We start from the raw sequence: 16,549 nt of genomic DNA, 5'->3' as shown, positions 1-16,549 counted from the left end.
GCCTCCTGAGTAGCTGAGACTATAGGTGCGTGCCACCACACCTGGCTAATTTTTTGTATTTTAGGAGAGACGGGGGTCTTCAATTTTGATGAATCTAATTTATTTTTTCATCTGTTGCTTGTACTTTTGATGTCATATCCAAGAAACCAGTGCCTAATCCAGTATCATGAAAGCTTACCCCCATGTTTCCTTCTAAGAGTTTTATAGCTATAGGTCTCACATTTTTGTCTTTGATCAACTTTGCATTCATTTTTGTATGTGGTGTTTTACTTTTTAAGTGCTGTGATCTTGGCTACCATGCAAGTCTGAACAGAGCCCTAAGAACATATCTCTCTGCGGAGTACAACCTTGAAACCTCCAGACATGAGGGCTTAGACATTATTGAGAATGCAGTTGATAATTTAGAGCCCAGGAGCGATAAGCAGAGATTCATGGAGATGTACCCTGCTGCGTTCTGTCCACCAATGAAGTTTGAGTTTCAGTCTCACATGGGTGATGAGGTCAGTAATTGATCATTTTTAAAATAATGAATTGTGTCTTCACTTATATTTCTCCTCACTTGCTATAATCTAACAGTTGTAATAATTCCCAGTTGTTTTCTGTCTCCTATCCTTGCAAAGGCTCTTAATACAATGCTAAGATCAGCTGCCACCACCTTTTAAAGCAAACGGCGAACACTCAAATACCCACAGAGGCCAAACAGATAAAAGGTGCAGATTTGCCTTGCACTAAGCTGTCCCAGAATAGAAGTTTTTGTTCCACCTCAAGACAATTTAATGAAAAGGAAGACATTTTGCCGGTCTGATAGAATCTGTCTGATGGCTTCTTATAATCCTGATTTAAAGATTCTCATAAAGAAAAGTAATTGTATATGGCAGGAAAATGGAAGAAAGAAAAAAAAGTACAAAACTTTTTTTAAGACTCAAGTTGGCTCCAAAGCTGTAAAATGAGCCTTAGAAATTATGAGTGTTTTATATACTTTTTATAAATTCAGCTTGCTATCCTATTTTACAAAAAAAAAATGCATTTGAACTGATTATGAGTTACAGTTGTTTATATTATTGTCTATGGACAGGAAAAAACAAAAAAAGCCAACTTAGGGAGCATGTTATATAGCACTTATTGTCTCAGCTGTGCAAAACAAAACTCATAGATAAAAACTCAGTCTTAACTTATTATGGTGACAGTCTGTTTTTCAAAATGTAATTATAAGATCATGAAAAGATTTCTTTAATGCCATGTTTTTTTCTGAAACACCAAGTATTAAGACATGTAAAATATATACATGTTTTTGTACATAGTATATATATACACACACATATAATGTACCTGCTGTATTTCTAATTGGATTTTATGTGTGTTTGATAGAAATGGTATTTAAGCCAAACGCACATGGATTTTGACAAGCAAAATGAGTAGCTTATCCCATCTTTCCAAAACCAAATGGTTGCTGTTTTAATTTTTCAGCTGTGGATATGTTAAGCATGGCATGTTAACATATCACAGACAAATGACATCGGTTGGATGTTAATGGTTTTATTGTTTTAATAAAGTAAGTTGGTTGCCCTTTGTTTATGGCCAGTTCTGCTAAGGAGCAGTGGTAATCTCTCTCATGTTTTGGCAACTCCATAAAAGGAACACCATCAAAAACAAGGCAGATAAGAAGAAACTGTTTGTTTCTGGTGCAGTTTTAATAATGCTCTAATTTTGAACTTATCCATAATTGAGATCATGGCCAAATATCTTCTATCAAAACCTAAGATAAGTGACTTCTTGAAGTTCATGGTGAATCATGCGATTTGGCTGATATTGGCTAGGGAAGCCATATTTGAAAGATGCTAAAATAGTCATTCACATTTTCTGAGTTTTTAGTATGTGCAAAGCACTGTTCTAAGTCCCTTGTGTACATTGTCTCATTTCATTCCCACAGCAGCCCTGTGATATAAGAACTCTTATTATCCTCATTCTACAGATTAGGAAACTGAGGTTTTGTAACTTACCACAGTCACCTGGCTGGTAGGGGACAGAGCTGGCATTCGAGTACAACTGACTGACTCGAGAGCTCAGACCCTAACCAGTAAGCCCTGCTGCCTTCTTTGCTTATGTCTGTACAGTCCATTTGAAACATCTTCTGCCTCTGCACAAGAGTCATTAAGAATTCCACGAGTGAGATTTCAGCATCAGAGCTCCATCGCAGGAACCGCCCTGTTCTTACCACAGTCCTTCCTGCAGCTGCCATCTTCCTAGTTGTAGCCAGGCCAAGCAGCCGCATTCTGCTATTGCAGCTTATGTAACAGCTCCACATTTACAAGTGAAGTTTTGATGCTCCTATTAAAAGTAAATATGTAATTGGAACCTTGAGAGGATTGGTGTGATTCATGCATCATTTAAATAGCAGATCCATGCTTCTGGAGGTGGGTTGACGGTGCCCTGTTGTAACTGGTTTCTCATTCTCCATCAGGTGTGCCAGGTCAGTGCCCAGCAGCCAGTGCAGGCAGAGCTCATGCTCAGGTACCAACAGTTGCAGTCCCGCCTTGCCACGCTCAAAATCGAGAATGAAGAGGTGAGCATGCGTTCGTCCTGCCACACCAGTAATCTGAATTCAAATATAACTGGAAGACATTCTCATATGACCTGGGCATATTTAATATTCAAGGTTCAACCTCTTCGTCACGTATTTCCTGCTCTCAGGGTTCCTGTAGTACTCTTTGTAGGGGGTAAATGCAAAGATTCTGTATTCTGCCATAGATTAATATTCTACTAGACACTCAACTGCATATACATGTAAACACAATTTTTTTACCTTAAATTGTAATTTATACTGAAAATAGTTCCCATGGGTTATCAAATTCAACATATATATCCAAAACTATACAGTCTTTTGTACAGTGGAACTTTTGACTAACGTGTTAATTTATTTTTAAAAATATTTTGTAGAGATGGGGCCTTGCTATGTTGCCCAGACTGGACTCAAGCTCCTGGCTTCAAGCAGTCCTCCTGCCTTGGCCTCCCAAAGTGCTGGGATTACAGGCATGAGCCATGCGGTGCCTGGCCCATAGTATGCCATGTTAATTTAATCCTAACTTTTAAAATTCACTTCGTTTTTTCTTTATGCTTTCCTATATTCTCTAAATTTTTGGTACTGAACATGGCATTACTGATAGAACAAAATCATATTTTGAAATGGTACTTGAATGAAGATAGAAAATGTTTATTTGCCAGCATTAGTGTATTTAAATGAATAGAATACAAAATATGAATTATCAATATATGTTGAGCTAGGAAGCAATTATACAATTCAGCTGCCTATTTCTGAAATTAACTTACTTGAATCCACGTTCTCCTAAAATAAAGATACAAACCACAAATGTTTCTTGCATTAGTCAAGGCTCCCAATTGTAATTTACAGGAACACAAGTTAAAAAGTTAACTATTGGTCAGTGTTTGCGGTATCCTCAGACATCACTGGATTTGTGTTCAATTGATGTTATCAGGACTCTCTCTCTTTTTATCACTTTGAAGTGATTTCCTATGTGTGTTGATAGTGTTTTCGGGATAGATGCAGAACTATGTGGTCCCTTTTAAAGCTTTCCATCCCACTCCATCCTGGCATCCTTGTCTCTGAGGTAAGACTGACTCTTCAGTGACCTGGCTGAAGTCGTGCATACTTCTGGACAAACCATTACATCTAGGAAATGAGATTCTGTCATTGGCCAACCTGGAGAATGTGCAGCTCATAGAACCCTTTGATTGAGAATTCCTACAGAAATAGTGTATTTCTAGAGACAGACAATTCCCAAAAGAAAGGATTGTGGGACAGAAGCGAAAAAATAACGTACAAATGATAAAGTGAATTATCAAAATTCACTTTCCTACCCTGTTTTGTTTTAATCCCACCAGGATGTTTGAGCTCTGTGTATTTGTTTCTGTTAAGAAAGAATGATGTATAGACCAGTATAATTTGGTCAAAACCCGTTGTAATTTTTGGCTTTTATTATTCCGAGTAGAAACAAACCAGCCCTTATTCAAATGTGTGTATTTAAGATGCAACCAATGTCATCTCTATGTAGAGTCCCACAAATGAGCCTTTCCAAAGGAACGCTATTGCTCACCTTGAGGCAGCGTTTGAGAGCCTAGGTTTTATCTAGGCTTCACAAAATACCTAATGCAGTTTACTGGATCCTATTCTATCTACAGTTTGTATGTCTAGTGACTTCCCTTGTTTTTCCCTGCATATCCTTCTGCTGTTTTATTTGGATAACATTCTCTAAACTCAAGGAAAATAGTATATTATACACAAAGTCAAAACTGGCAGCTCACAGATCTGTTTTGTTTGGCTCCCAAAGTTTTGACCTGTTTTTTTTTTTTTTTTTAAAAAAAAAAAGGTCTGGCCACTCTGGCCCTGCACTGCCTCATGAATTGAAGAGCTGGGGCATTTGAATCCTGCTTTGCCGAAGTCATTCAACTCCCAGTTCTCTTACACTGGACTGTTTGTGTTACCTGTCTGGCCTCCTCAGGCCTTTGAGTTTGTGACCCTTAATGTATGCCTTTTTAGGCATAACGTGGAGAAGCACAGTGTCCTTATAAACTTAGAGTCAGGCAATGCTTTGTGAGGGTTAATTTTTTAAAATTATCTAAAGAACTTGGGAAGCTGAGGGAGGATCTCTTGAGCCTAGGAGTTCGAGGCTGCACTGAGGTGAGATGGTGCCACTGCACTTTAGCCTGGGTGATAGAGCAGGACCCTGTCTCTTAAAAATATTAATTAATTAAAATAAATTTTTAAAAACCTACTGACTGCAAAATAAAACTTAAAAAGTAATTTTTAAACATTAGCTGAAGAAGCAAATGAATTGGATTATCCTGATGTTTCTTGTGAGCATGACTACTGGTTTATGATTTGTTGGACACCAAAGAAAATTTACTGTAGTGGAGTGGGATTCCCAAAGAAAGTAAGATTTAAATTAGATTTTTGATAATCAGTAGATACCATAAAAATAGAGGGAAGAAAAGATATTTCAATATACGTCAAGGTGCCTTGGGAGAATAGAACAGTTTGGTTATCACCCCAGTTCTCTTTGGGAATGAACTGATGGAGAAGGTGAGGTCATTCAACAAGAAGCTTTGAGAGCCAAGTTAAGGAGTTTTGTTACTGTGGTTCAGTACAATAAATCCTGAAGGTCCTCAGGGGCTTGAGGCTGCATGGAGCTATGGTTGTGCCACTGCACTCTAGCCTGGGTAATGGAATAGGACCCTGTCTCCCCCCCCAAAAAAAAGTTAAGAGAGAATTTCACCCAAGTTTTAAAAAGCATGGACAGTACAGCTAAGTAGAACATGAGCCTTTTCACCAAATCTTAGAATACTTTAAATAGTCACTTTGGGAGGCCAAGGCGGGGCAGATTGCCTGAGTTCCAGAGTTCGAGACCAGCCTGGGCAACATGGTGAAACTCTGTCTCTACTAAAATATGAAAAATTAGCCAGGCATGGCAGCATGTGCCTGTAATCCCAGCTACTCAGGAGACTGAGACAGGAGAATCACTTGAACCGGGGAGGTTGCAGTGAGCCGAGATCGTGCCACTGCACTCCAGTCTGGGCAACAGAGCAAAACTCTGTCTCCAAAAAAAAAAAAAAAAAGTAGGCACCACCTGCAACAGACCATATCTGGCCCATGAAAAAAAATTTTTTTTGAGACAGGGTCTCACTCGGCCACCCGGGCTGGGGTGCAGAGGCACAATCACAGCTCACTGCACCTCGACCTCACAGGCTCAGGTGATCCTCCCACCTCAGCTACCTGAGTAGCTGGGACTACAGGCATGTGCCACCACGCCTGGCTGATTTTTGTATTTTTCACAGAAACTGGGTTTCACCATGTTGCCCAGGCTGGTCTCTAACTCCTGGATTCAAGCGATCCGCCTACCTCAGCCTCCCAAGATGCTGGGATTACAGGCTTGAGCCACCACTCCTGGCCTGAAAACTTTTGTTTGCTCTACAGTGCTTGGGTTTTGAAAGTTATTTGCCGTCCTTTAAAAACTGTAAGTTTTCATAAAAATATCAATATGCAGGGTGGGCACAGTGGCTCACACCTATAATCCCAGCACTTTGGGAGGCCAAGGCAGGCAGATCTCTTGAGGTCAGGAGTTCGAGATCAGCCTGGCCAACATGGCAAAACGCCGTCTCTACTAAAAGTATAAAAATTAGCCAGACATGGTGGCGCATGCCTGTAGTCCCGGTTACTCAGGAGGCTGAGGCGGGAGAATCACTTGAACCCAGGAGGCAGAGGTTGCAGTGAGCTGAGATCGTTCCACTGCACTCCAGCCTGGGCGACAGTGCAAGACTCTCTCAAAAAAAAAAAAATGTGCGTATATATATACATATTATAAATTATATATATATATTTATCAATATCCAGCCTCTTTAAAAATTAGAAAAACTGATCACACTAGACCTGTGTTTCTATAGGACAATAACTGACTTCCCTTAGACACAGAATGTGTGCTTCCTGTTTGCCATGTTCTCCACTCAGCCTCATTTTCATGGCTTGCCCGGCCCTTAAAGATACTTGAGTTTGTATCACCTGCCTTAAAACAAAGAGAAGAGAGCAGTACACACTTGTGAAATGGCCTCAGTATACTTACAAGTAGTAAAAGTTAAAAGGTTTGAGAGGGCTTAATTAAATTTGTGGTTGGTGAAGACTCATAAGAGATTGTGACATTTATTGTCACTTCCCAACTTTCCATTTACCTGTTAAACTTTTTAAAATGAGGTTTGAGTTTTATTATGCTGCAAACTTGCACCCTTGGTACCTCAGTCTCACGATTCCAACTTCCAGCAGATCTGTCAGTGAATATTCATTAGTGTCCACTGTGTGTTGTGCATATGGAATTAGAGCAGGGCCTGCTGCCACACAGCCTTGTTCCCAATTATTGTTTTATTTTGATTACTTAACTGTTTATTAAAACTTTGAAGTGAAACATTAATAAACATTACTTTTGTTTTTGTTTTGTTTTGTTTTGTTTGAGACAGGGGCCCACTCTGTCATCCAGGCTGGAGTGCAGTGGCACAATCACTGCAGCCTCAACCTCCTGGGCTCAGGTGGTCCTCCTGCCTCAGCCTCCCAAGTAGCTGCTTTTTTATTATTTTAGAGACAGTGTCTCTACAAATAACTATTTTGAATTATTCTTTAAATTTTCAACTATTGTTCATGAATTTTGTTCAAAAAACAAAATAATATGCCCAGCTACTTTTTTATTATTTGTAGAGACAGGGTCTCCCTATGTTCCCCAGGCTGGTTGAACTCCTGGGCTCAAGCGATCTTCCCACCTTGGCCTCCCAGAGTGCTGGGATTACAGGTGAGAGCCATAGCCAGCTCACATTACTCATTTCAGCCACCCGGCTCAACATTGCTCTTAAAGGCAACTTTTCAAAAGCAAACTAAATAATCCTTTCTACCTTTCTCATTATAAACATTTTCTAAACACTTTCCAGCCTAATATTGCACTGTCTCGTCTGCTTTCTCAAAGTTTGCATTTAACCTTGTTGTAGGGATTTTTGCTTAGGGGTCATTCCTGTTGCTTCTTTCTTTCCAAACTAGCCTGTGGAGTAACTCACCATTTATTACAGTTCCCATTTCTTCAAGTTTCTCATCCCTCCCTTTATGTATACACAGTCAAAGAAAGAGAAAAAGGAGCTACTTTGAGGAGAGAAACTACGCCTTTTGTATTTTTTTAGGACAGTGTTGGTTTTTAATAGCTTGCCCCATTTTCAGGCCATTTGTCCCAATATTTGGTCCAGAAAATAAAGATTTCATCAGTATGTCACTGCTGTTCTATGAGTAAAACCTCACATGTAAAACAACTAGTCTCTCTCAAATTATAGTAGATTTACCACCCTGAGGGGAATGTACAATGAGAGAAGCCCATAATTTCTCAATCAATTTGCGACAGTGTTGAATGAACAGATAGCTCCACGTAAATTTCCCTAGCACCATTTAAAGCCTTTCACCAGCAGCTTGCCAAGGAGTATTTCACAGACTGTTCCAAAAATACGTTACTTACACAAGATATTTTCAACAGTAATGAGCAAGATTTTAGGCAAACATTTGAGACAATTTGCATGGCACGGGAAATTGAGGGAACTAAGAGATATTTCAATTACACCTCCTACCTAGGGTAGAAAAATCACATTTTCCCCCCAAATTTCTCATCGTACCAGTGACCTCAGCAGAATCCCAGGTCATGTAAATCAATGATCAAACTCGCCTGGGGGATTCTCAAGTTCTTTTGAGACTTGATATAAGATGTGAAGCCTAATAACCACTTAATTATAATTTCTGTTTTGGATCCTCTCTGTGGCCTTTAACTTCATTTTTACTGATTTAAGTATCTTTGACTTGCCTGCAACCTTCTACTGATGAGCTAACAGGAAAATCCTAAGTAAAAGATAACTGCCGTTTGTTCCTTAAATGACATCTTCTTGGCCAAAATTAAAAATAGGATCAACCATCTTTCACCGCAAACACACATTTATATTTTTTGTTTCAAGCAAGCTTTAACTCATTGAAGGGAGGGCCTTGATCCAAAAGAATACCAAGGGAAATGAAGAGAATTTCTAGGATGGGCATAAAAATGAGTCCTGGGATAGAGCACCCCAAAGAAAATGGCAGAGCTCAGGATGGCTCTCAGTGGACAAACAACTCGTTTTCTCTGATGCACTGAGCATTTTGGCATCCATGATTTGAAAGGATAACTTCAGCTTCCGCTGTTCATTCAGTGAACTTTTTCTGATAATTTGCTGTGTTTCAGGCACCGTGCTAGTCCCTGGAGCTATAAAGATTAAGTTATCACTGACTTCAAGTTGCTTCCACCGTAGGTGGAAATATAAACCTCTAAACAGTGAGGCAAGTGCTTGTGAGAAATTGATTTGAGATCATGCTCCTTAGACCACACTCAGTGTCAGGTCCACCCACATGGGTCATTAAATCAGAGTCAGGGGTGGGCTGCAGGAAAACAGGTTTTCTGAGACACAGCTGAAGGCAGAGACTTTGTTCTGAGAGTCCTGAGCAACGATGATGTTTTCTTCCTTGGATTAAGTTATATCGTTGCTGAAAATGAATTTTCTTCAAAAACAAGAGAGCCCAGCATTTGTAAACATTACCTAAAATGCAAGTACATAAATTATTAGTGTGAATTCTTCTGGAATGGTGATGTGACATTCCCTCCCCACCCCCCCAAAAAAAAAAAAAAACAGTTGTGAGAGAGCAAACATTGTTTTTTTTTTCAGATCTAGTAATGCCTACCCAACACAGACAGGGGATAGGGTTGTTAGCATTGCACCCATGTTAGGGTACAAGGAGCAAGAAAAGGCCATGGCGGGATGCTCTGCCTGTGCTCTCGCCTTCTGTGGCCTGTGCTAGCTGTGAGTTTCTATACCCTTGGCTAATTAATTACGGAGTTGACCCAATCCCTGTGTGTGTGTGTGTGTGTGTGGTCCCTTTCTGCTAATTTTTAGTACATCTGAAATGACAGTGTTGTAATTGAAATACATTCAAGGTCAGCAATGGCAAGGAGGAAGTAGTTCAGTGGGGAGGCAAAGGAAGGGATGAGGGTCACCTTCACAGATGAGTGATGAATCTTAAAGGATGAATAGGACTGCATCAGGTGCAAGGTACAAGGCACAGTGCCATAAAATACATGGAGTGTGTTATGGTATGATTTGTGTCCACCCTGAAAATTCATATGTTAAATTCTTAGCTTCCGGTGACTAAGAATATGATCTTATTTGAAGATAGGGCTTCATAGAAGTAATCGAATTAAAGTAAGGTCCATATGACTGGTGTCCTTATAATAAAAACGGGAGGGGAAATTTGGATACAGAGACACAGGTGTAGGGAAGATGATATGAAGAGTCATAGGGAGAAGATGGCCATCTGCAAGCCAAGGAGAGAGGCCTGGAACAGATCCTTCCCTCCCAGCCCTCAGAAAGAACCAACCCTGCAAACCAACACCTCGATCTCAGACGTCTAGCCTCCAGCACTGTGAGACAATACATTTCTGTTGTTTAAGCCACTCAGCACCTGGTTTGCCTTAGCAGACTAACACAGTGCATTCAGGGAATGAGAACACTGAAATGGCTGTCTTGTTCTCCCAGGGATGGTAATGTCCTGGTAACACAAAGGCCACAAAGCCAGTCCACAAAAGCTCACAGAAGTCACCTCTCCCTCCTCATTTGTTTTGACCCACAGCTCAGAGTTCAAGCCACCTGGGCAGCTCCTTCAGTGCAGTGCATTCTTCTGGTTTCTCACGAATCCTTTGTCAAGTCTTTGGCCTCTCCTTCCACCAAAACCCAACTGTGTTTTCCTGCTGCTGATGGGGAGGTATTTCAAAGCTCATATTAGCTGTTTCATATTTGCCTCATTATGTTCCCCCCGAGACTTACTAATATGGTTGGTGTGTGTCAGAAGCTGGTGTCACTGTCTGTTGCGAGCATCCCATGGGATGATATGCAGTCCCAGCATTGTGTCTGGTGGCTTCTGTCACATCCTTTATTCCTGATACTTCCAAATTTAACCATGACACCATTGCTTCTGAGAAGGACGTTGAAAAAAAGAAGGAAAATGGTGTTGTTGATTTTGATTCTTCGTATGTGTATTCCATGTGTGCATTTGATAATGCTGCTGTCTCTTGTTTCCTATATGTAAGAACATGGTTCTAGTGAAACATTCTTATGTTTCATAAACTCAGTGAACACACTTTAATTGCAAAATTCCAACAAATTTACAGATTACAGTTGTCCCGTGGCATCCAAAGGGGATTGGTTCCAGGACCTCCCACAGATACCAAAACCCGAAGATGCTCAAGTCCCTTAAATAAATGGTGTGGCATCTGCACATCACCTGCACACATTTTTCTATACTTTAAATCATCTCTAGATTACTTATAATACCTAAAACAATGTAAATCCTATGTAAATAGTTATATTGGGTTTTGTTATTTTTTATTGTCGTATTATTATTTTTTATTTTTTTCCAAATATTTTTGACCCACAGTTGGTTGAATTTGTGAATGGTTGAATACATGGATACAGAATCCATAAAAAAAAAACTGACTGTATTTGAAGACAAATTACAAATGTTTATTTTGGTTCATGATTATTTTGGGGTTTTTTGTTGTTCAGATGGATTTTGTGGGTTTGTTTGTTTTAGGAGCTTTTTTTGTCATTGTCCTCCTTTAATTGTGTTTTAATTAGGTACATATCAGAGCACCTTATTGAACCTTACATCATGTTATTCTTATACTTCACCTCACTGGTATCTGAAGAACATTATATACTTTTCATGCTTCTATGTATTTGGAAGTTCTGCTCCGCCTTCCAGAGCAAAAGAAGCTGTAGTTCTTTCCAGCAGTTTTGCTATTTAAGGCACTTGTTGAAAAAGATTAACTCCTATTGCTGTTGCTTAAATGTTTTTCAAATATGCCCCATCATGTTCATTCCCACTCTTAACTTTGTTAGATCAAGGTTTCATCACCTCTCAATGGAACTAGGGTCTCCTGACTAACTTTCCTGCTTTCTGTCTCTTTCCCTTTTATTGTTCATCAACTGAGGGATCTTTTAAAAATGTAAATCTAAACTGTCCCTTGTAGGTATCAGTGGCTCCCTGTTGATTCTCAATTAAGTGTGGTATATGAGGGCCTTGATTTTTTATTTTTTTAAATTCTAACTGCAGTATCATATGATAGAAAGGTCCTTTATTAGCAAGCCATCTTCTCAAGATGCTATGCACTCCTACTTCTCATATAAAGCTACTTGTTGTAGCCCAAGAAGGCCAGACTCTCTCTTTTCCCACTTTTTCCTCTGCCTGGAATGCCCTTTTTTGCAGTGAACACCTACTCACCTTTTAATATATGCTCAAAATTTATCTTCTGAATGGTGCCTTCCCTGACTTCCTCAGACAACACAGTATACTCTTTTGCCTGTATTTTCTTACACATTTGTCCATTTCAAGAGTTTAATTGAATAAAGGAATAATAGCATTTACTTTGTAGTATTTTAATTACTACATATTGGCACAAGTAAAGGCTTCCATTTTTTAAAAGTATTATAAATATAAAATTTATGGAGATGTAGATAACATAGTCAAATATTTACCTTCAGTATTCAGCTATTAATTTAGTTATGCAAAAGTATTTAAAATCACTTATTATATAAAACTGTTTTAATTTACAGATACTGTATTTTTCTCATTTTCGCAATTTTATGAAGGCTCTTCATATATCCTGATATTGTGTTTGTCGTTATCAGAGCCACATTTTGAGTCTGCCGAGACCACCTCGGTCAGGGAGACCCTAACCCAGTGGTGCAAGAGGAATTGAAGACATACACAGAAATATAGAGATGTGAAGTGGGAAATCAGGGGTCTCACAGCCTTCAGAGCTGGGAGCCCCAAACAGAGATTTACCCACATATTTATTAACAGCAAGCCAGTCGTTAGCATTGTTTCTATAGATAATTGATTAACTAAAAGTATCCCTTATGGGAAACAAAGGGATGGGCCAAATTAAAGGAATAGGTTGGGCTAGTTAACTGCAGCAGGAGCATGTCCTTAAGGCACAGATCGCTCATGCTATTGTTTCTGGCTTAAGAATGCCTTTAAGCAGTTTTCCGCCCTGGGCGGGCCAGGTGTTCCTTGCCCTCATTCTGGTAAACCCACAACCTTCCAGCGTGGGCGTTATGGCCATCGTGAACATGTCACAGTGCTGCAGAGATTTTGTTTATGGCCAGTTTTGGGGCCAGTTTATGGCCAGATTCTGGGGGACTTGTTCCCAACAGAGTCATCAAGTACACTTTTCTCAGAGTATACCATTGTCACATCTATTTGTTTGAAATACAGTGCTTTTAAAACTTGTGTATGATACTGTCATTAGAAATTTGTCTACAAGCTGCAAGAGCCTATTTGACTAGTGTAGGATGGTGACTCTTTTAATTCAGTCTATAGATATTTAATTATGACCTCCTTACAGTAATTAATTACAGTATTTTTAATGGTCATTAATATGCTTCTTTTCCAACAGTATCTACCCTTTGCATTGTGCATAACCCCAGGAATGATTATTGTCTATTAAATTTCTTTCCCTTCTTTTTTTTTAATATTAATTCCATCACATGACCTTCTAAGCATCTAAACTAGTACTAATTGCTACTGTTTCTTTCCCAAACATTATTTTGTTCAAAAAAAAAAAAAGTAACTGAAAAGATTTCCACTTCCTGTAATGATGGACTGGGTCACTCAACTGATTCTTTCAAATTTCATTTTCTAGGACACGATGCATGGCCAAGCCTGAAACCTGTGACACAGGGAACCATATCTTCCCAAAAGGAAGAGCATCCAATATTTTGAACAGTAATAAAATCCAGAGAGCTATTAATGCCCCTAATGGTTTGGGAAAGTAAACATTCTCTTTGGAGGATAATCTCACCTTTGACCTCAAATAACTCTACAAAAAATATCTAGCAAAGATAATTAGACAATGAGGAGATAAGAAGCCATGAGTGATAGCCAGAAGAAATAATAGACAATAGAGACACCCCCACAGGAACTCCAGATATTGGGATTATCAGAAATAAATGACAACAGAACTATTTACAGTGTTCAAGGAGGTTTTTAAATGACAACAGAACTATTTACAGTGTTCAAGGAGGTTTTTAAAAGCCAAGCTTAGATTTCATCAGGAAATCATAAGCACTAAAATAACAGATTTGAAAATGAGCTACATAGGAATTCTAGCACTGAGAAATAACCAAAATTAAGAAAGCAGTGGGTGAGTTTAACATCAGGTAGAGCTAAAAAATAAATCATGAAAGAAGACAAATCAGAAGAAATAATAAAAACACAGCATCAAAAACAAAAGATAATAAAATATGGAAAAGAAGAATAAGAGATACAGAGAACACAGTAATGTCTAATATACTAATTGAACTCCCAGAAAGAAAAAAAAATTTTTTTTTTTTTTTTTTTTTTTTGAGACAGAGTCTCACTTTTTTGCCCAGGCTGGAGTGCAGTGGCACGATCTCAGCTCACTGCAACTTCTGCCTCCTGGGTTCAGTCAATTCTCCTGACTCAGCTTCCCAAGTAGCTGGGATTACAGGCACATACCACCACACCCAGCTATTTTGTATTTTTAATAGAGATGGGGTTTCACCATATTGGCCAGGCTGGTCTCGAACTCCTGACCTCAAGAGATCCACCGCCTCAGCCTCCCAAAGTACTGGGATTACAGGCGTGAGTGACCGCACCCCGTTCACAAAGAAAAATTAAAGAATATAGAGTCGGTATTTGAAAAGATAAAAGCTGCAAACTTACTAAAACCTATGAAAAACATCACACAAATTCAAGCAGTCTAAGAAATTCCAGGCAGAATATATTTTTTAAATCCTTACCTAGATATATTACAATGAAACTGTAGAAACCCAAAGATGAATAGAAAATTTTAAAAGCAGCTGGAAAAAGAAAGCAGATTTTATTCAAAGCAATGACAGACTGACGGTAACCTTCTCACTCAACAGGAACATAGAAGCCACAACAAAGTACAGTGATATATTTCTAATACACAGAAAGAAAATAACTGCTGCACAGAAAAAGATATTTAATAAATGAAGGTGAAATAAAAGACATTGTCAAGTCAACAATACAGACACATACTAAAAAGAATTTCTAAAGGGTACTCTGAAAATATACGCACTTGACATCAAAGGATGTAATAAATACATGAGTGATGCTAAATGAATATTGACTACATAAACTAATAATGTCTTCAATTTACATATAAATATTTATATATATCCTATTATAATGTATTACAAAAATAGCATATAAATCAGGAGTAAATGAAGTTAAGGTGTTCTAAACTCTTTATGTTGTGTGACAGAAGGAAAAAGCTATCAATTTACATTACACTTCGATAAGCAAAGGTAGAATATGACCTTCAGTGAATAAAAAGACTACTAGAAGATTAACAAATAAATAAGCTCCTAACAGATAACATAAAACAGTATCTTTATGGCTATGAGATAGGAAAATATTTCTTAAATAGGACACAAAAAACACTAAAAGGAAAGAATTGATAAATGCATTATATTAAAATTAGAATCTTTGTTCATCTGGACACTATTGAAAGAGGGAAAAACCATAGCACAGAGTGGGGAAAAATATTTGCAACACATGCAACTACAAAAAGACCCATATCCATATCAACAAATCATTAAGAAAAAGACTCATAACTTAGAAAATGGAGCAAGAGATTTTAACAAAGTGTTCTCAATTAAGGAGATCCAAATTGCCTTAAACATATGATAATGTGCTCAATCTCATATATCAGGGAAATGCATATTCAAACCACAGTGAGATACCACTGCACACCCAACACAATTGTTTAAATTTAAAAGAAAGACTGACAATACCAACTGTTGATGAGGATGTGGAATAGCAAGGATTCTTCCACTCTGCTGGTGAGATTATAAATTACAATCATTTTGGAAAACAGTTTAGCAGCAATTCTATTCATATATGTATGACTAAACAAAAATGTGTTTATAGCAGCATTATTTAAAATACCCCACAACTAAAAAAAATCATCTATCAATAGTAAAATGGATGAATTACAGCATATTCCTACAATGAATAGCAATGAAATATACTCATAAGAAATGAGTGTATCTCACGTTGAGCAAAAGGAAGACAAAAGTTATACATCCTGTAGGATTTCATTCATGTAAAGTGCAAGAATGGGCAAAGCTAATATCTAATCTTAGAAATGCAGGTAATGGAGAAAGAGAGGGTATAGATGTATGGTAATTGGGAGAGGCACAAGCAGACTCGTAATATACTTTTTCTTGGTCTGATTGTTACTCACATAGGTGTGTTCCCTATGTGATAATTCATCATCAAGCTGCACACTTATGGTCTTTGTATTTTTCTATATGCAGTTTGACTTCAATTGAAAATGTTAAGACAAAAAAGTAATTGAGAGAGTACCCAGTAATATATGAGATTTATAAGTACTGAAATATAAAGTGATAACCTTCTTAGGATGATTTTGAAGAAATCGTTCCCTGAAACTGGTGATATGTAGTGTTTTTTACCTTTGTTTCTCTCCTAATAGACTGTGAATTTAGCGGGGGCAGGCCCTGTGTCCTCATCTCTGCCTGACAGAGTGGACTTTCCCTGTTTGTGGGATTCATGAAATAATGTACTAACATGAGAAATGTATTTCTGTTCCCAGGTTAAGAAAACGACTGAAGCCACCCTGCAGACGATACAAGATATGGTCACCATTGAGGACTATGATGTTTCTGAATGCTTCCAGCACAGTCGTTCCACAGAATCTGTGAAGTCCACTGTCTCTGAAACCTACCTGAGTAAACCCAGCATTGCCAAGAGAAGAGCCAACCAGCAGGAAACCGAACAGTTCTACTTCATGGTGCGCCCGCCACTTCCCAAGCCACTCTACAGAGCTCAGATCTAGGATTCCCAAGTGCCACTTCTATAGTCGCATCAGAA

At 38.5% G+C, this 16,549-nt stretch overlaps 1 protein-coding gene across 2 annotated transcripts in view; it reads left to right on the top strand.

The window, feature by feature from the left end:
* SRGAP1 (SLIT-ROBO Rho GTPase activating protein 1) overlaps positions 1-16,549 on the top strand; it is a 306,717-nt gene that overhangs the window by 228,492 nt on the left and 61,676 nt on the right. For both annotated transcript variants that reach the window (XM_055249639.2, XM_055249640.2), the window contains exons 7-9: positions 279-500; positions 2,462-2,563; positions 16,272-16,469. In XM_055249639.2, the coding sequence (XP_055105614.1) occupies positions 279-500; positions 2,462-2,563; positions 16,272-16,469 (522 nt within the window). The remainder of the gene's footprint in view (positions 1-278; positions 501-2,461; positions 2,564-16,271; positions 16,470-16,549) is intronic.

Source organism: Symphalangus syndactylus, chromosome 17, assembly GCF_028878055.3.
Source record: "Symphalangus syndactylus isolate Jambi chromosome 17, NHGRI_mSymSyn1-v2.1_pri, whole genome shotgun sequence".
In the NCBI taxonomy this organism is placed as follows: domain Eukaryota; kingdom Metazoa; phylum Chordata; class Mammalia; order Primates; family Hylobatidae; genus Symphalangus; species Symphalangus syndactylus.
The sequence above is the reverse complement of the archived record's forward strand: the minus strand, read 5'-3'. Positions and strand labels throughout refer to the sequence as shown.